We start from the raw sequence: 19,837 nt of genomic DNA, 5'->3' as shown, positions 1-19,837 counted from the left end.
AAAACAAACAGTCTCAAAGATTTCCATGAAAGATTATTTTCATAACTTGTGACCTGTGTTAGATATTGCTACTGGTACAAATTAAATTAATGTAGAATAATTCAGATGGGGAATATATAATTAAATTATGGTTTGCCCAACTATAGTATGGGAAAGAAAACAAAGAAACTAGTGGAAAAATAAAGGCATATGGATGAAGTGTTACACTTGGTGCACATTGTAAGTTTAAACATGAGGACAGTATGTGTTCAGTTTAGCTTTTAGCATTTTAACTTTAGCTTTGAACATTCTAACATTTTTGAAAATTACTTCTCCTGTATTTTGTGCAGTGGAAATACTATATACCTTTAATAGTGTCTTTAACAGTGATTTCTACTTTCAGTTTTCTGATATAATACCAAACCAGGGAAATGCAAATCTGTTTGGACCTAATTGCCAGTTGGTATCCCAGTATGGGCAATTGAATTGGTATATTTGATATCTTCTGAATTAGTTACAGGACTCAGCTGTGGTGACTAAGTGGGTCACTCCACTCATTAATTGAGGGGCAACTGTTTAATATTGTCCATTGTGCCACTTCACAGCCTGTCACTTTCCAAACTGCCTCCTGGCAGTGCAGCTCCGCAGGGAAGCCATCAGCCTTCTTTCTCCTGTTGGAATGACGTGCAAGAAACACGTGCTTAATTTGGATAAAATGAATAAAAGCACAAAGAAAATTGTAAAGATGAGGATGAAATTTAAAGAAATTTATTATGATGCAAGATTATAGGACATTGCTGCTAGCTCTTCCTTTTCTTGTGATATGCCCAATTTTGAAAAAAACCTTCCTATGCAGAATTCATCCTTAAAATCAAGAAATAATAAAATCTCAGCATTTAACTCTTATGACTTTGCAGTTTTAATTTCAACTTTATAGCAAATAAAGCCCTCAAGTGCCATTGCATAGCAGAATAATCAGATGTCTTCAAACATCCAGAATGTAATGTTAAACCTTACTTTTTGTGTTAAAATCATTTAATCAGTTCCTAGTGCAATATATTAGACCACTTTGAATCAGGCATTGTAATGGTAAATGTATGAAGACTATATTCTTGAATATTTGTTTATTCTAATTGAATTATTGTATATACAGTTTTGTCTTTGTTAATAGGTCTTAGTAGAAATGCTTTAAAAAATTCCCTAATTATCTGATTTAATTAAAACAAACCTGTCCATGTTCTTGACAACCAGATTATGTTGTAACAGTTAACACAGGGGCAGGATAACAGATAAACCCTATCGAGTTTTTAACATTGCAAGATCATTTAAAGAACAAGTTAAAATTTACTTGGCCCCATTGCACTCAACTCAGTGTCATTTTTTCCTTTGACATCAGAACTACTGAATGCAGTGTTTGGTCTAGCCCAGCATATTAGGGAGCTTGTAAACAGCAGTGTTAGAACCTTGCTCAGTTGAAGACACCATGTAACAGACTTTCTACTGAGAGTCTTCCATCCATTCAGCAATGTCATAGATTGCAGATAATTTGTAACTAGGTCAAAGAATTTGCTAGTGGAACCTATTAAATCTCCTTCAGCTCCAGCAGGACTGTAATCTCAGACCAGTGTGTTCTACTAGTTAGGAGAGCATGGGAAAGTGATGTGGGCAAAATCCCAATCCCTAAAAGAAAAAAAAATTAAAGTAACTTGCAGGTTGAAACAGAGAACTGTCAAGAGCTCAGAAAATGGCCAAGCTATGAAATACGTTGCTCTATTTCTTCATCAGGTAAAATAAATATGAAATATTGCTGTTTTGCACAGGCATTACCACACAGCTTTGAGGAGTCCATGTCTCTCTTATTTTGAAGCTATTACAAAAGTCAATTAAAGTTTCTTGAAGCAGCCTATTTCTCTTATTTGAAAGAAGCATTTGAAAACATCATAGTTAATTGATGTCAGTTTCTCAATTGTGTTTTTGAGAAGAGATTGACAGTGAGAAATGCCTCATGCTTATTTTGAATTCAGGAATGCAGATGTGCTGTCAAATTAAGCATTAACACACATAGTGCTTGTGTTATTCTTGGGTATTGTTTTGAATATATTAGGTACCTGACCTTTGGAGTTACTCACTCAGAACCAGCACACGGATGATAACTAAGTGGGGCTCTTACTCAGTGTGCTCTACATTTTTCTAAAATGTTTCTGTCCATATAATTAAAAGACATGGCATACAGCTAGTGTTATTAGCATATTTAAGGAACGCAGTTAACGAATTAGCTGCAAAACCAAAAAGATATCAAAAAAATTAAAACCAGCTAACTTGATTCTCTGCCACCCTCACAATATATTTTACTGTTGTTCGCAATGACATTTTTCCCCTGTGGATGGGTAATAAAGGCAAGCTAGTGTGGTTCTTAGACCTTAACATTGGAGGTTGCATCCTAACACAGACTCCAGTGACTTTCATCTAGACATATATCTGGAAGTGGCTTTTCTTTGAATCTTTTAGAGAGGTAGTAGAAAAGATTTAAGCAGCAGCTTTCAGAAGATGATATATATGACTTCTCTTAAGTTCTCTATGAAGAAAGCAGACTATAACACTCCCTTGTGAAACTGCAGCAGTTCTAGTAGAGACTAGGAAAGCTCTGAAAGTCTGGCATGTGGAGTAACTTGTTTTTTTTCAGAGGTGCATCAATCATGACACAAAGCAAGTTGCAGACAGAAGGGATGAATCTCTTTGGCTTTTGTGCTTGAAGGTGTTGCTCATTCCTTATCACATGCGTATAAACTGGAATTTCTGTTGCCATCTGGTTCTGGAAAAACTATATAAACTCCAGTAAAGACTTTTCTGCAGAATTGCTCTTCTAAAAGATAATGAAGAGTTGTGTCATTAGTTAGAATGCTAATGACCAATCACTAGTAGTTTGGTTCCTTGTCAGTCGTCAACTGTGAAATTAAATGGGCCAATGGTTGAAGAAGACACTTTACAGTAGTTCTGGTTCTTTGAATTATGATGTTATTTTTGGTCTGTGGCCTCCTAGCATCAAGTCTTTAAAATATTTGACTTTTACATCAAGACATCAAGGAGTCTGGGAGCCCTGCAGGTCATGCTCTTAGCCAGGAAACAGAACACTTGGAGATGAGGTGCGGACCACAAATGCTAGTGGTGGCTGAATCTACAGCCTTTCAACTTCATCCACTTAGAATGCAGGAGGACCATCAAAGGAGAACATGTTTATAATACATCTGAGAGGGCTTTTGTAGCTATGAGGTAAATAAATGTTTGTTTCAATGCTCCTGCTGAGTTTCTAGCTAGTTGTAGACCAGAGGACAGTACATAGTTGCCGGATCAAACCCAGGTAGAATTAGGTCACCTTCCTTCCTCTCTGTGCATGCACCTGTCTGTTGCCACTTCATGTTATTTCAGCCTTGCTGCTCACACTGTTACTAGTGCAGAGCTCATGGAGGTTCAGTGGAAGTGCCCAGGTGAATTCTTGGCCTGCTGCAAAGGGCTGTACCTGGGAGAGGTGACCCTTGGCAAAGCTGACCACCCGCAAAGTGCTGGGAAATACTAACAAGTGAACCTACTGTGAAAGAATTTCTTCTTGCCATTATCTGTAGTTAGAACAAATTAAAAAACTGTCAGTAAATATTTTTTTGTGGAATATGAATTTCAGGTTCAGTGTCTTCCAACAGTGTTTTGCTGCACGAGCCGTTAGGACCATATGTATTTCAATACCATGACTGATGCTCAAAAGAGAAAAGCAGTGTACTCAGTACAGGAATGCTTGCTAAAGATTGATGAAGGAGTGTAGAGAGGAAGCTATGCACATTCCTCTTGCAAGAAAAATTTTGTCACTAGAAACTGGTCAGTCTGTGAAGCTAAATTCAGTATTACTTAACATGCCTTTGGTCAAGCTTTAAAATAAGAGAAACACACCTTGAATGTTCGCTTTTTTGTGCTACAAATTTCTCATCCTTAGCAGGTCTTTTGTGCTGGATTCTGCTTTAGTGTGTTTAAAATTATTAGTGTAGTTCCCTTATGGAATTCTTAAATTGTATTTCAGTGACCAGTTGTAGCCACTGTGTTTTTGTTGTGGCTGTTGGCTATTCCTACACCTAACAGATGGCACTCACGTACATTGACAAGCTGTGGGATAGCCAAGCATTACTAATAAAACCTATCTCATGTTAAACTTGACCTGACATTAATCAAGTTTTGAATGCTACAAATGATTCATGGATAATAATTAGTCTCTTGATCATATTAGTGAACATCAGTCTCACATTGCTGCCATTATCTGCTTTCATTCTTATAGGGAACAAATCCATTGCAATAATTAGGTGTTTTTAATGTATTTTGAACCAATATGTTCTGTATAGTTAACTTGGCAAAGAGGTTATTTTTAGTCTTTCAGTATGATTGATTTCAGAACTTCTAGTAAATTAACAAACCGAAAGGCTTTCCATAAAATAGTATTTTATAAAAAGTAGGTATTTTTAGATTTTATCATCTGAAAAAAATTCCCATGTCCTTACACAGTCATTTGGTATATTTTTCATCACAGTGTGATTCAGGTGTTGCCACGATTACACAGTTTAAAATAGTTGGGATTTCGTTAAACAGGTGAACCTTTCAGGTTTACTTTTTTCTCTTCTTATTTAGTACTTTGTTATTGGTTGACATCAAGGGCTTTCAAAATGTACTTATTAATACAGTTTGCAGCTTTTCTCTGTTTTTATCTTGAATTAGCATCTTGAGTGGATGGCTGTTTGAAAGCTAGGATTTGAGCTTTGAGCATAAATTTTTCTAAAGGATTTTCATCCAATTTTCCAGCCCTGATTTTCCAACCTAAGAGAATGAAATTTCTTTTTAAGTAATAAGCAAGTGAGAATTTTATACTTTGTGTTCCTTATGCAGTTAGGGCAAAGTAGATAACTTCACTGGTTTACTGAAAACATAGCAGTTGTTCTTCAGCATGTGTTAATTCCTAATTAGCATAGGACACTTCTTTTAGTGATTACTTATTAGGGAGCTCAGTTTTTAATTTATTTTCTACAGTTTTTGATCCTGCTTTTCCTTATGCATATTTTAGACCCTTAGCGTGGGTCAGGAAATATTTTATAACTTCATGATTATTTTTTTAGCATGTTAGCTTAACGACATTTAGTATAAGCTGTGGTTTTCTGACTGCACTCTGTTATCATGATGCATTTCCTTTCTTGCCTCTTGTTGCTGGTTTCCCAGCGAGCAAAAATGCAAAATCTTTTAAGATAAATATAGCCAAATACAATGAATAATGGAGGATGCATTATAGAATTGGACTTTACCCTGCTGTAAAGATACAATGTTTTTACGTCATTTTTTGACCTAACGTAGCATATCATATTGTGATTAGGAAATGAGACTAATGCAAAGGAAACTGAGTCATGTTAAATTATTAAAAATCTACTCCACCATTTTGATATGTGATTTGGAGGAAAACATGAAATTGTATAAATGAGAGAGATTACTCATGGTTTTGTGAGGGAATTAAATGTTAATGTTGAAGCAGAAATCTTTACTTGTATGACTTAGTGTTGTCACACTCCTGAGACCATGGGCTGTGATTTCAGGACCTTCACAGTTACTTAGAAGGAGCCTCTTTTGAGTTGAGCAGCCAGCTGTAATGAGCCATTGGCTGGTGAAATACTTTGAAAAGTGCTCTTGTATCCAGAGATCTCCTTGAAAGGAGAATCCCGTGGAGGAAAACAGAGTGCATGTTTTTCTTGCTGCTGTGGCTCTTCGAGAATATTCTGTCTATTCTAGATGGGATGGTTTCAATTGATTAAAAAATGATATCTGTTACTTTTGATGAGACATTAATGAAATATTTGAAGAATCACACCTGCTTGTGAAATGTTTGAAATGTGAAGCTTAGTCCTTTTACTAAAAAAACCTCTAAGAGATATTGTGGTCAGTGTCTAAATAGAGGAACAAGGAAAAAAAGTTGAAGGATGAAAAGAATTACTGAGAAATAAGCATTAATTTTTTAATTACATGCAGTACTTCATTGGACAGCTTAATGAAGATTGTGGTTCTCCCATCACAGCATGGAGTAATTTGAGATTGCACAATTTTCCAAAAAAATTAGTTGTCACTTGAATGTATCACCTGAAGAGGAACTTAAATATGCAGGAGAGGAGAGGGTTTCATCCTCATAGCTGTCTGAAAGTTAGTCTGAACTGGTGATCCAGGCTATGTCTGGTTTGGAGCAGGGAGAGAAGCAAGTAGTGGAACTGCCAGAGGTATGTCTTTGATCCTTCCCCATCTGCCTCCAAACTGTTACTTTACATTAGGTTTGTTTAGGTCAGCTGTTTTACTGGTAATGCAGTGCTGGGTGAGGTGATTGGTATCCTGAGTATGAAAAAGATAAAAGTCTGTGTGGATTCAGTTTGAAGTATGTTTGTTGGGTTTCCCCCCCCCCCCCCCATTTTTCAGAAGGTATGTGCTGCCTTTAATTCCAAAAACCATGAATCCCCCACACTCACTAAAGACTGTTTTGAAAATTTTACCGTATATTTGTAGTAATGTCAGTCAATGAACCAAAATCAAAACTTCTCTTAACACTTTGTTTTGGGCTCTATTTCTCTTAAAATGTGAACTACCCAACTTTTATTTGTGGAAAGTTTGAGATTCTGAGTTTTATTTTTAAGTAATATGTGAAACCTTTTCCCCTGCGTACATAGTCACTCAGATGGTATTTTTTGTTTTGAGACTGAAAGCAGCTGTTCAGTTCTTGATACCTACTCTGCTTTTAGAAACAAAACAAACCAAAAAAGACATGATGCTACGGGACAGGGGAAACCGGATAGATTCTGGTGAGAAGGAAGGAGCAGAGACCACAGCCATGGCTTAGAGGACCAGCCTCCCTCACCTGACATTGAATTCCTTTTGATATTTTCAAGCATTGCAAAGCAGCCTGAACAGAAGCTTATATCCCACCGACAGCATGCTTAATTCTTTTCCAGGAGGCCTCCTTTTCAAAATGTAATGTTTGAAAGCTGGAGTTTAGAATGTTAGTAGTTTGGATGATGGCTCCATCATTGCCTGATACATTTTGATTTTTTGGAGTGGAAACGTGATAGTTGGGATGAATCTGAGGCAGACTATTTTTACATTGTTTTAACTGACCTTAACATAGAAATCTTTCTGTAGGATTTCTGATGTAATTCAAATTCAGGATTTATGAAGATTTATGTTGTAGGTTATTTTCAAAATATTTTTCTTCTACCATAACAGGGGAGATCCAGATTTCAATTCTGATTTTTAAGGAAAATGGTTTTGTTCAAAAGGGGTTTAGTTTTTCTGTGTTTAGTTGTTTGTTTTTTTGTTTTTTAAAAACTCAAATCCAGGGGAGTTACCCAATAGAAATACAGATCTTCAGCTGGATTTGTGATTGGTAGATCCTTTCTTCAAACACTTCTTTGTCTAACAGTACAGATAAATTCTATCTTGTGAATTAGCAGAAATACGATTAAAATACTTCTCTTAGTAGCAGACGCGTTAAATTCAGATGTTTTTTACTGACTGTTGTTAAACCACTGTATATTTGAAAGCCTTCGTACCACTCACTTTGGATGTAAAACTTTTTCTGGGATGTCTTAAATACATCAGCAACCAGTTTTAAAGTAAATAATTTTTATATTGAACTTGGATAATTAAGAGCTCATGGAAGAGTGTTGTATCAGGGTGAACTTATGCTGATACTTTTGGTCTGCGTTTGGCCCTGCCACCTGTGAAAGCTTTGTTCTTTCCCTGCCAAGTTATGGGAAAACAAGCACTGATAAATGGGAAAGTTGTCCTTGAAGAGAGCTTCTTGTATAAACTGTTTTAATTGGTACTCTGTGGTTGGCTAGTTGTCCTCCAAGGTTGCTTGAAGGAGAGTTTGACGAGGAGGATGATGAAGGACGCCCCCAGACTCATTTGGAAAAGACCCCCCTGGGTACAGTACGCAGGCACAGGGAAAGCCACGCGTGCGCAGAAGGGGTGCACTTACATAACCAAGGGGAGGGATTGAGAACCCCTGATGGGGCGGTGCTGGCCACACCTGGGAGGTTGTGGTCTCTCAATTAATTGTTTAAAAAGGAGATAGTGCTCTCTTGAAGGAGCTAGCTTTACTTCAAGGACAACGTTGCCTTCTGGCGGGGATGCTTGCCAGCTTGTTGACTTATTGGCTCTCCGAGGATGCTGCTTCTGCTGTGGGTAATTATAGGCATGCTAGGTCGGTAAGATAACTTTATAGGCAACAGCTGGGTAACTGGGGAGGTCCCACTGGGGGCTTATTCCTCTCCTCGTTCCTCCCTCTTGGGTTTGTTCATTTTCTTGGCCACCTTTTGTAATAAATATTGGGGTTTTTTGTTGAGCTAGCAACGGTGTCTGTTTTTCGTTTTTCGGACCTTCCCTAATAAAGTAACCCCCCTCTCCCCGATACAAGTGTATACTGAGATGAATCAGGGCTATTGAGGAGATTGTCATGTAAAAATAAAAAATACAGAAACTGTCAAACAAGATGAAAAAAATTCATGTAGAAATAAAAGAGAAGTGATATCCTATTTTAAAATCAGAATAGTCCATCTCTTTTAGAGGAGTGCAAGGAAAGAGACAATAATTGTTTTCTTTTAAAAAAGGTGAACTCGTGAATCTTTTTCTGAAGACTGTGTAGTAAGTTTAAAGAATCTGTAGTGTCTACAGAGATGTATGACCTCATGTTTATAAAACTCAACAGTTGCCAGGATGTGAGAATTACTTTGTAGCTCATGGTGAGGTCTGTCCTTTAAGCCAGGCTAAAACCTAAGGTGGTGAAGATTTTGGCTCTGGGAAGTTAGGAATGACAGTAGACTCATGTCTGAAGGTGTTTTACATCCTGGCTGACAGTTTGATTTGTAGTTTATTTGTAACTAGTACTTTCGAATGAACTATGTTCTCTTTCACAGCTTTCTCCATAGAGTGAACAGGTTGAGATGATCAATAATTTGAAGGTGGCTCTGGAAAACTGCATGGGGACTGGCGCAGGCAGAGTTGCTCTAGCTTGACTTGATAGTGAGTGAAGCATATAGCAGTTCTGAAATTGAAAAAGCATGGAAAATGGACATATGTTTGTCTTGTATTATAACATTCAAAGGGATTTCTTTTGTACCCTCAAGTATTTTATGAAGCTAACAAGCAATGTCAGTTTTGAAATCAGAATATGGACAAAATGGATAGCAATATTTGCCATTGTGACACAGGAGATTGATAATTGTTGCATGCAAGGCCTGTAGCCAGATTATTTTGTAGAAAGTCAGTATGACTTTGCGGAGTCATTATTACGCTTTGGAATTTACATAACTCTCACAGTGTCTTGCGTTTCCATGAGTTGGGGGTTTTTTTTGTAAGGGGAAGGAAATTAGTACTACTTTGGTGACATACTGCTGCCCCTCATCTCAGTGGTTTAAGAGCAAGGATAAATACTGTTACTCGTCATACAGCTCTACTCAGTCCATGCAATTATACCATTCTTCTGCTTCGAGGAAAGTTATTAGATGTAGCAGTAATTTTTAGTTCTGTTAAAAAGTAAGAAGTTTTAAATAATAAACTGTAGCACGAGTACATGGCTTATTGCAGTGTTCACGGAGAAGCAGGAAACTGCAATAAGTGAACAAAGGGGGACACAAGTGGAAATAGATGCCACGAGGCCACAAGGAATTGGATGCCAGAAGAACTGGTTCACATGCATCACTTACTCATCTTTTATAAAATGTCATTGAGATGCATTGCACTTTATCTGATCCCTGGCAGTCATCCCAGACAAGCAGGTGTGCCATTTATCATGGCACCGATTAAAAAAGAGTGTTCTGTTCAAGTTAATTAGAAATTTTAACATGTAGAATACTGAACAACATTTTTTAAAAGATGAACCATGATATTTGCATTGTAAGTTCATAAACCAAAAAAAACCCCTATTTTTTATTGTCCAGAATACTTACTTGTATGTCAAATATTCCTCTTCTGCTCATTTTCCTGGAATTCCAAACTTTATACTGTATGTATTCTACTGTTCACATATAACCTCCCAGTAGTTTAATTCTCAAGAAAATTTGTATGAGAAGAAGGTCAGAGAAAATTTCCATCTCTTCCTTCCCTCCCCCAAATTGCAAATCTTTTCTTGTTAAAATTCCTTTCTAGTGTGTTATACATGTAATTGTCCTAATGAAAATGAAAGTAGCATAACTGAGAATGAAAATAGAATAACTGGGAGTACAAAGAAATGTAGTTATCTGTTGAGGCTTGCTCTGGTTTTAAAACCCTTTTGTCTTTGATATCTAATTGACACTTTGGAAGAACTGTCTGAGTGACAACAGTGTGGACCTCCAAATTGAGTACATATTCTAGTCTGAAACTGGGTGGCAGCTTGATGAGATGGATTCCCTTGCATTTTATAATTCAGGTGAAGTAGTGAATGAAAAGGAATATCAGAATGTATTTCTGAAATGGTAAATTTTGAATTTATATTTTCCTCTCCCTTTATCAAGCTGTAATAGTGCTTTAATGTAGTTTTCTAAAACTACATGTGGGCCAGAGTGGAGAGAGTTACAGGCCAAACAGTGCACAATAATAATGTTATGCTTTTCCATATGCTCCAAAATAAAAAATTGTTTCTATACTCTTAAGTTTTATTTTGGGAAGGAATGCATAATTCAGTTGTGTAGGCTCCAACACCAAAGTAACTGTGTCCTCAGGTTATAGTTCCCTTAATAACTTCATAAGCAGAAACAAAGGTGATTCGTTTCTCTTTGCCACTTTGGTTAGGACCTTTTAATAAGCTAGCTAGAAATTTATAAAAAGTATAGTCTCAGCTAATTTGAAGTTTGTGTTTTGTTTTTAAATATTGTTATTAATTAATATTATTCAGAGATAGGTGTTTTGGTACTTGAATTTGATGAAATAGTTTTTGCATGTTTTTGTGAGTTTGAAGCATATTCTTATTACAGATTTTTCACTGTCCAGTCAGTTTTGGAACTGTATAACCTTGCAAGTGGAACCTTGCAAGTGATCCATAGAAACTTAGCTTGTGTAGAAATTAAAAAAACTCACATTTTTTAAAACTTTTTGACATTTGTTTAAGAATTTTTCCAATGCATTCATTGCTCTGATGAAGCAAAGACTAACAATGAATTTATGAAAGAATTTGGATCATTTTATTGTTATTTTATGAAGACATCTGATGGTAGATTCATTACACTGTGTGCTTCCACTGTAAATTTCAAAATAACAACAGGTAAACCTGAGCTACAACTTCCAAGTTTCAAGTAGAGGCTTTCTCTCCTGAAAAATAGTGTTTCATTGGGTGATTTCTTACTCAGAATCAAATATTCTTAAAGTATTTTATCACTTGACAGTACTCTTGTAGTGTGCTTTTTTCAATTAAGTTGTATCTAAACGTTGAATAGTGAGAGCTTTATTTGTTGTTGGAGCTATAGACACAAATATGCTAATGACTGCATAAGAAAAAAGCTATTTTTTAATAGCAAAATGATCAGTCATTCTGTGCAAGTGGTTACGGGCTTTAGTGAAATATTTTAGATTATTATTGTTTGAAACATTTGGGCATCGGCTTTTGATCCATAAAACATATAAGTGCATTACTTTTAGTTGTACAGCCCATAGTAGGATACAAATGTTAATTCTCAACTCCTTTCATACTTTTGCTCTTTACTGACTTCGTTTGAATAATTTAGTCATAATTTGATCAGTGGGTCATTAAGTTGGACTCTAGAGAGGAAACAGTACAAAATTAGCAGACCAGGCCAAAATGATGCTTTTAAAATTGACTGTGATTTACTGAGTTCTGTATTTGCTATGTTTTATCACCATATGGTTACTTATACATCAAAGTTTTTTCAAATATTACTAAAAGCAGCTACAACTTCAGGACAGATTCTTTGTCTCTACAGTAAATTATAAATTGAAAATAATAAAGAGGTATTTTTGTAATTCATCTAATTTTTGCTGTTACTTATCAGCTGTAATTCTTCTTGGTTATTTGCTTTTCCTTAGGCAGGTCATAATTTATTATGGAAGTATATAATTAATTCTCATAACTGTTGACTAGCTGGTTTCAGTAGTTTGTTTAATTAGATATTTTTTCTCTAGTAAATGCATCTTGATGGATGTATTCACCTCCGTCTGGAATTCAGTCTTTGAAAGTGTAGAACAGAATATTCAAGATTCAAATTAATTCAGAGAGTTGTTTTGTAGTTGTGTAGCTGTGTTACTGGGTTATGCCCTAGTTAGGAAGTCTGTCAAATATGAATGTCCTGAAACATGAATGATGCCCTGAAATATTTTTCTGTAGATAATGTCAATCTAAAGTAAGTGCTACATGTGCGTTAAAGTGGCAAATGGATTTTTTAATTTGCCTACAAATTACTTCAGTGTCCTATGTTAGAATTGATATTTCTTCATCTTTCAGTGTATAGAACCATCTTGGTTTCTAAGTATTTCTTTTTGGACAGTGGCATTTTCCTTGAATTGAACTCGTTTTAGCGTTGAGTTTTCCTTGTAAAAACTTGTAAGAACTGGTACTTTGTTGACGCTGGCATTTCCCAAGTGCTAGTTTGGGTAGAGTTTACTAGCAAACGATTGCAGTAGAAGGGTGTAATCTGCTTTGATGTGCAGTCATCACAAATGAAATATTTCTCTGTGGAAAAAAGATTTCTTTCCCTTTTGTTCTACAGCTCCTGGAAGGAAACTTTGCCAGAGAAGTTAGCCATGAAGTGGATGGACTGATATTTCAGCCTACAGGAGTAAGTAGTGTAAAAATAGATTTTTCTCCCTTCATTCACAGATGAAATTCTCATTCTCCCTCTCCACTCATCCTCCCATCTACTCACCAATCTTTTTTTCAATCAGGATTAACTTTGCAGTGTTGCTTCTGACTTTTACAGTTCCTCAAAGTACTAAAATTCAACTGGTTGCTATCTCATTTGTAGTATGTGTGACTTCTTATTAATCCATGGTGGTAGTTTTCAGAAATCAGCTCATGTTTTTTTAGCATATGTACTATGATGTGCTGCTAAATAAGGAAGATTTTTCTATGCCTGCATGAGTTCCATGAATTTTTCAATCATTGATTTGAGCTGTCGTATTATTTTGCTTTCTCAAGGATGTTCACACATTAAAATTTCATTAAAATTTGTGACTTATGTTGTCTTAGTGCAATTAAATGTCTTAGTGCAATTAAAGCATGATAAATTCTTGAGCCGTGTCTGCCAATATAAAGGTATCTGAGTGAGCTAGGGAGAAGTCAGCAGAAGAACTGCAGACAACCAGAAAAAAAAAAAGGTAAATGGTTCTAAAGCTGCACAGGTGGCTTTAAAGGAAGTCAGTAGCATGTCCTCATCCATCCTATTACTGGTCCTGTTGAGTCTGATACGGTGGATAACACTGCAGTGTGTGTTGTTTATTGGCAGAAATCATGACTGTAACATCATCCATCCTGAATTTTTTTCTTAGCTTGTAAGTCATTGAATGGTTTGGGTTGGAAGGTACCATAGAGATAATCTAGTTCCAATCCCCTGCCAGGAGGGCACAGGGACACCTTCTGCTAGACCATGTTGCTAAGAGCCCCATTCAGCCTGACCTTCAACACTTCCAGGCATCCACAGCTTCTCTGGGCATCCTGTTTCAGAACCTCACCACCCTTATAGTAAAAAATTTCTTCCTGATATCTAATCTAAAACTGCTGTCTTTCAGTTTGAAGCCATTCCCCCTTGTCCTGTCACTACATGGCCATGTCAAAAGTCCCTCTCCATTTCCTTGTAGGACCCTTTAAGTACTGTGAGGCTGCTATAAGGTCTCCCAGGAGCCTTCTGTTTTCCAGGCTGAATATCCCCAACTCCCTAAGCTTATCTTCGTAGGAGAGGTGTTCCAGCCCTCTGATCGTCTCAGTGGCCCTCCTCTGGACTTCTTCCAACAGGTCCACGTCTTTCTTTGTTTGGGCCCCAGCCAGACACAGCACTCTGAGTGGGGTCTCTGAAAGCAGAGTAGAGGGGCAGAATCACTTCCCTTGATTTGCTGGCCGTACTTCTTGTGATGCAGCCCAGGATACGTTTGGCTTTCTGGAATGCAGGCTCACATTGCCGGCTAATGTTGAACTTTTCATCCAACAACACCCCCAGGTCTTTCTCCACCCAGCTTATACTTTGCTTGGGATTCTCCCTGACCCAGGTGCAGGATCTTGCACTTGGCCTTGTTGAACTTGGATGTTTGCACTGGCCCACCTCTCAGGTCTGTCAGGGTTTTTCTGGATGGCATCCCTTCCCTCCAGTGTCGACTGAATCAAATAAGGAATTATTTTTGATTATTTCAAATTTGGCAGATATTTCTATCCTTACAGTTATTTGTGGAAAATACATGTATTTAGTTTTCCAGTTAAAACAGTTTTCTTGGTCTACTTCCTATATTGTAGATCTTACCAAGGAATGATGATACTCCAACCTGGAAATAAGATCAGCTTCTGTATTTCAAGTTCTATGCCAGCTGATTATTCACAAACCAATGGAGCAATGAGGCCACATATCTTTTTTTTTAATTATTATTATATAGCTATTTAAAATTTAAAGCAAAACTACTAGAGTAAAGGAAGTTCATACTTTCATAAGAAGTCCTGATGATATTGTTAAAATCTAAAGCAATGTGTAAAGGTTTCTCAGAAGCACTTTCCTGAATATTAGAGGTTAAACTATGCAGAGTTACTACAGATAAATTTGAAATTGCCTTTTCTAGTTGAGATGGATTTTCTGAAGAATATGTCTTTTTGCTGTTGTTACAGGAAATCAATATGTGATATGTTTTGTGTTTCTAGAACTTGTGTTTTCTAATTTAACATACTGAAAAATTTATAACCCAACTGAAACCTAATTTTCTTTTTGAAAGATGCTTATGAAGGTTTTTCATCTTTAATATATTTGTTTAGTCTAATTTAATGTTCAAAATTTAGTATTTTTCAGTTTATGGAATGTGAGTTTGTTTCATCTGTTATTTAACTGATTTTCCTGGATGAAGCGTTGTGCAGTTTTCTCAGTGATGACTTTTGTAGTTCAAAAAATATAAATAATATATTTAGACCAAAAGATATTATTGTAGACCTGTTAATTGGGAAATAAGTATGAAAAGGATGAGACTGATAGAGATAGCTGATACTGCTTTTTTATTTTATGTGGTACAGAGGGAATAAATTAATAGACAACAATACAAGGGCAACAGTATAACAGTGCTTAAATGACCCCTTGAGAATACTAGCTGAAATAATTTTTTTGTTGTAGTTAAATGTATTACTTTTCACAGAGAAAACAACAACCCCTTTTTGTTGATTGAGAAACCAGTTTGTCTCAAGAGAAGAGACCATGGCAAATCCAGAAGCAAACAGTTCTTAACGACTATTTTTATTGACATAATTGATAGGAATTTTATAGGGAAAAAAACCAGAAATGATACTGCATTTTAGAAGATCAGGGAATTTAAGAATGCCTTTTGAGAGCTCCTGAAGTCTCATGTGTGTTTTGAGGAGATGAACACAAAAGTAGACAGGAATTGGAGCAAAATCACAAAGAATGATTAAGTGACAGCAGAGGAAGATGAGTGGAATGTCACCATTTGCAGGCAATTTTTTTTTTAAATACCCACACTTTCCATATTTTTAATAGTTGAAGCAAAATGCAGAACATAGCTATTTAATATAAAAAATATTGAGCTTACTGATTAGTTTAGTCTGTTTGAAAGTCTTTTCTACGTTTCCTCTTCTCACCTACCCCATTTATTCAGAGATGTTTCCCTTGGTCTGTGCTCTTATGCAAAGGTATCTAGACCTGAGTATATGGATATATTCCCCACTAGCTATAAGGCAGCACTTGTACTGGAAATCAACATGGATGGAGAAAAAAATATTTTGTTGATTTTAAATGTGGTTTAGTTTTGATTTGTAATAAAAATACCTCAAATGATCTGTGAATAGGAATTATGCTTTTAGCCTCTAAGAGCTCTGGGTTTTCTCACTCTTCTCTTTGGTTTGAAGAGATTTGGCATCAAGTGTCTCTGTATTAGTTCAGCTTTGAGAGATTGGCATGCTTTAATAAAAAGGGATTTGTGAAAAAGTTTTACTTCTGCATCTAGGCTTTCAATTGGATATAAGAAGGTTTATTTTCTTCTGTTAGTCTTTCTATCTAAACTCATATTATGAATAGCCAGGTTCTTATACTGAAGCAGAAATTGTTTTGCACTGTGACTGGTGATGGTAGAAGCAATGGTAAGTAAGGAGATTGTTCTCTGTCTATGCAGGTTAGTTTATTTTGCAAGGTCATGCTAACTGAGCAGTATTATTCCTACCTAATTAACCAGTTACTCAAGTTCCTTATATTGGTTATTGCCTCGGGTATACAAGTGCATAATTTCAAAGTGACAGTAGCAAGGCAATGACTGAGGCCTCCTTCCCCCTTCCTCTCTTTTCAGTCTGAAAGCTTTCACAGGTCATGAGAAGAGCATGTTTAGTGGAAGTGATGGAGACTTTTGCCTAGTTTATGATTTAAGAATGCTTTGTAGGTAATTTAATGTGATGTGTGCTTCTTATGCACCTCCTACCATACTCTTAACAACTCCCAAATGTTTTCTTACTATTATTTCTCTTCTTCCCTTTGTATTCTTTTCCTTTCCTCTATTCCTTTTCATGCATTCTCTTTATCCATCAACCTGTTTCCCACATTCCTTTTGATTTATCTATGTTACTTCTTCCTAACACTTCTTTTCCCTGCATCATTTTCTATCCATTTAAGATGCTACCACTATAACTCCCATATGCCTAAGTGAGCTCTGTTCCATCTGATCAGATTTCTGATCCCTGTACCAGGTTGGCAGAGCAGAGACCAAAGCTAAGGGCTAATTAGGAGTGAAACAGGCCAGCAGGAAGCTTCACTCTGGGATCATGCCCCAGACAATGAGTGAAATAGTTTGAAGGTAAAATCCAAATGCCTTATTCACAGATTCTGAGTGCTTGTGTATAGACTGGAAACTTCCAGTCCTTTTTTTTGAAAGGTTACTTCAAAACAGCAAACTTCTTACATTTGTTTTAGAACACTTCAGTTTGCCAGCCTGTGTGTTTTTAATGAAAATCTTAGAAATGGCCTCTTCTGATGGCAGAATTGGCTTTCTGACCTATGCTCACTCATCAGTTAAATTAATTTTATTGTCTGCCTTGTAAATCATACCTTTGCTAGACATCTCAGATTGTCTAATTTTTATGCTAGTAATCTCTTCTTAATAACAAGCTTTCTTTCTGGCTTAAACTACTGCTTTTCCCCAGAAGCATGTAGGAATTATTTTCTTACTCTAGCCAACTAAAAGATGGCTTGCTGGCCATCAGTTAGGAAGGCCTAAGGACAGTTTTTGAACATCTGTGCTAAGCTTGTATCACAATTTATTATCTTCTGTTCTGTTTTTGCCTCCTGAGCTCTGTGATGTTTTGGCATTGGCTCAGTTTGGTACTTCTTGCTTTTATTTTGGATGTGGAATTAAGTCCAGTTGTGTGGATTTGGGATTTTTACAGGGAAGGATGAAGGGCAGCTACTAAGCTCTGTTCTTCTAGGATAAATGTTATTTTAAAGAATTGCCGAGTTATTTAACATATAACTTTTCATACGGAATGCTAATATAAAGCTTAGCCTTTAAAATGAAAGAATAATGGACAGATTTTTATAACTGACTAATATCGCATGAGTTGTTAATATATCTTCCTCCCCTTCCCTTGGCAGACTTAGTAGTGATCTGAAATGCTTGATTGCCTGTTAATTATTTGTGCTATTCCCATTGTATAATAGGCTGTATTATTTTCTGTCTCTGTAAAAAGTTCACCCAAAGTCACTGAAGTTAACACTGAATGAAATATCTCCAATAGATGCCACCAAATAAAGTATCTCCATTATTTTTTTCATTATGCAGTGCCAGTTTTTCCTAAATAACCCTATATAATTGATAAGCCTTTTCTTCCATAGTATATGTTTTATCAAATGGTCTGTGAATTTTTAGACATAGGCCAAGCCAGTTGCTGGCTTATTTCTGAAACTCAGACATCTTGTTTACCAGTGATGAGGCATCAATTATTGTTACATATTTCTACTGCAATAGCAAGTAATGGCTTTAGATAGTCTCAGATATAGTGTCAATACTAAAGCTGATATATAAAGGCTTAGGAAGAATCATATGATAACTTAGATTTTCGCTTCTAAGAAATATATAAATTTCTGGATTTAGCTTTCTAATTCTGCGCTGATTCATATAAGATTTGGAGGCAATGGAATACAACAGAATGAAATAGATTGTTTCAGTTGGGAGAGACTACAACGATCAGCTAGTCCAACTGTTTGAGCACTTCAAGGCTGACCAAAAGTTAAAGCATGCTGTTAAGGGCATTGTACAAAAACCTCTTAAACACTCACAACTTTGGGGCATTAACCACCTCTTTAGGAAGCCTTTTGAAGTAAAGAAATGCACTGTAAAGAAATGCTTCTTGATGTCCAGTCTAAACCTCTCCTGGCTCAGCTTTGAACTGTTCCCACAAGTCCTATCACTCTGCATCAGGGAACACAAATACAACTTGTGAACAGATGCTAAGATTTTGTTTTTCTCTAGAGTTTGCAGCAGAAGGAAGGAGAATCTGGAGAGAAAAATTTTCATCAGTCTTACTGCTGATCCACACTACTAAAACCTCTTATGTATCTTTAGAATATCTCTTTGCTAAACGTGATTTCTTCTGTAAGAGGAATGTTCATGACTGAATCTGTTACTAGTCAGGATATGCTGCTGTCATGTCAGTGTGCTTTTATGTGTGTTGTCATGTCTTTTTGTGCAGTTGTTGGTTTTCCTTTGACAGAGAACTTGCTGTCAATCTCCTGAAATGCCACTGAGCTTTGCAACTCTTTTTTGCCTATGAATAGTTGTTATATTCAATTTCCATGGCAATGTTCCTTGCAATTCATCTCTTAAATAGCTAGTCCTATCTCAAATACATCATTCTATTATCTGCTTTATGAACATACTCAAATTTATTAGCGATACAGAGCATTTCTTTGAGAGATTTTCTGTTACCATACAAGTAAAATTCTTACACCGATTCAAGTTTGTCTTTCCTGTCTTGAGGTGATTTGTTTTCTAGTATTTTTTTAAAAACAGAAAAATAGAAAATTAAGAAACAGTAACAGCAGAAATGCTAACTTAAACACCAGTAAGTAAGGTCTAATAATTTAATTACAGCTCATTTAATTAAATAATTGAGACTTCTAGATACAAGTACCATGATTTTTGAACACAGCAGATTTTTATGATTTCCACTTTCCAAGAACCTGAGATAATTCCCACCTCAGGAAATCTGAGCATTTCTTACAGGTGCAAGCTCCTGCATCCACAGCTGAAAAAAAATTACCAAAACCCCTCCTCCCACCTTTATGAGTAATTTTTAGCTCTGAATATAGTAAGGTTGTAGCAAAAGTTTTTCTTGTTTAACTTTCTGCTCTTGGTCCTCTAGTACATTAGATTGAAATGCAAAGTTATTTGCTATTTGCCAAAACTTTTTAATCTGACTTCCTTTGTGTGTCTGCGCGAATAGATGTCACTGCCTTGAGTCTGATTACCTAAAGAGAATGTTAGTTTTAACTGTATGTTATCTCATTTTTTTGCTATACTGCCTGACATTCTCTAATTTCTCAGGCTGCGTTTATGGGCCCTATTTAAATAGGTTCTTGAACTTCTGTTGTGCAGTTTAATCATTCTGCCTGCCAGTGGCATTAGG

At 36.2% G+C, this 19,837-nt stretch overlaps 1 protein-coding gene across 2 annotated transcripts in view; it reads left to right on the top strand.

Annotated features, from left to right (window-relative positions):
• RNGTT (RNA guanylyltransferase and 5'-phosphatase) overlaps positions 1-19,837 on the top strand; it is a 181,007-nt gene that overhangs the window by 77,863 nt on the left and 83,307 nt on the right. For both annotated transcript variants that reach the window (XM_027743632.2, XM_027743630.2), the window contains one exon: positions 12,738-12,806. In XM_027743632.2, coding sequence (XP_027599433.1) covers positions 12,738-12,806 — 69 coding nt within the window. The remainder of the gene's footprint in view (positions 1-12,737; positions 12,807-19,837) is intronic.

The sequence above is a fragment of the Pipra filicauda genome, unplaced genomic scaffold, assembly GCF_003945595.2.
Source record: "Pipra filicauda isolate LSUMZ 115617 unplaced genomic scaffold, ASM394559v2 scaffold60_size3304689_pilon, whole genome shotgun sequence".
NCBI classification, from domain to species: Eukaryota; Metazoa; Chordata; class Aves; order Passeriformes; family Pipridae; genus Pipra; species Pipra filicauda.
Note: the sequence above shows the minus strand (reverse complement) of the source record. Positions and strands in the feature narration are given on the sequence as shown.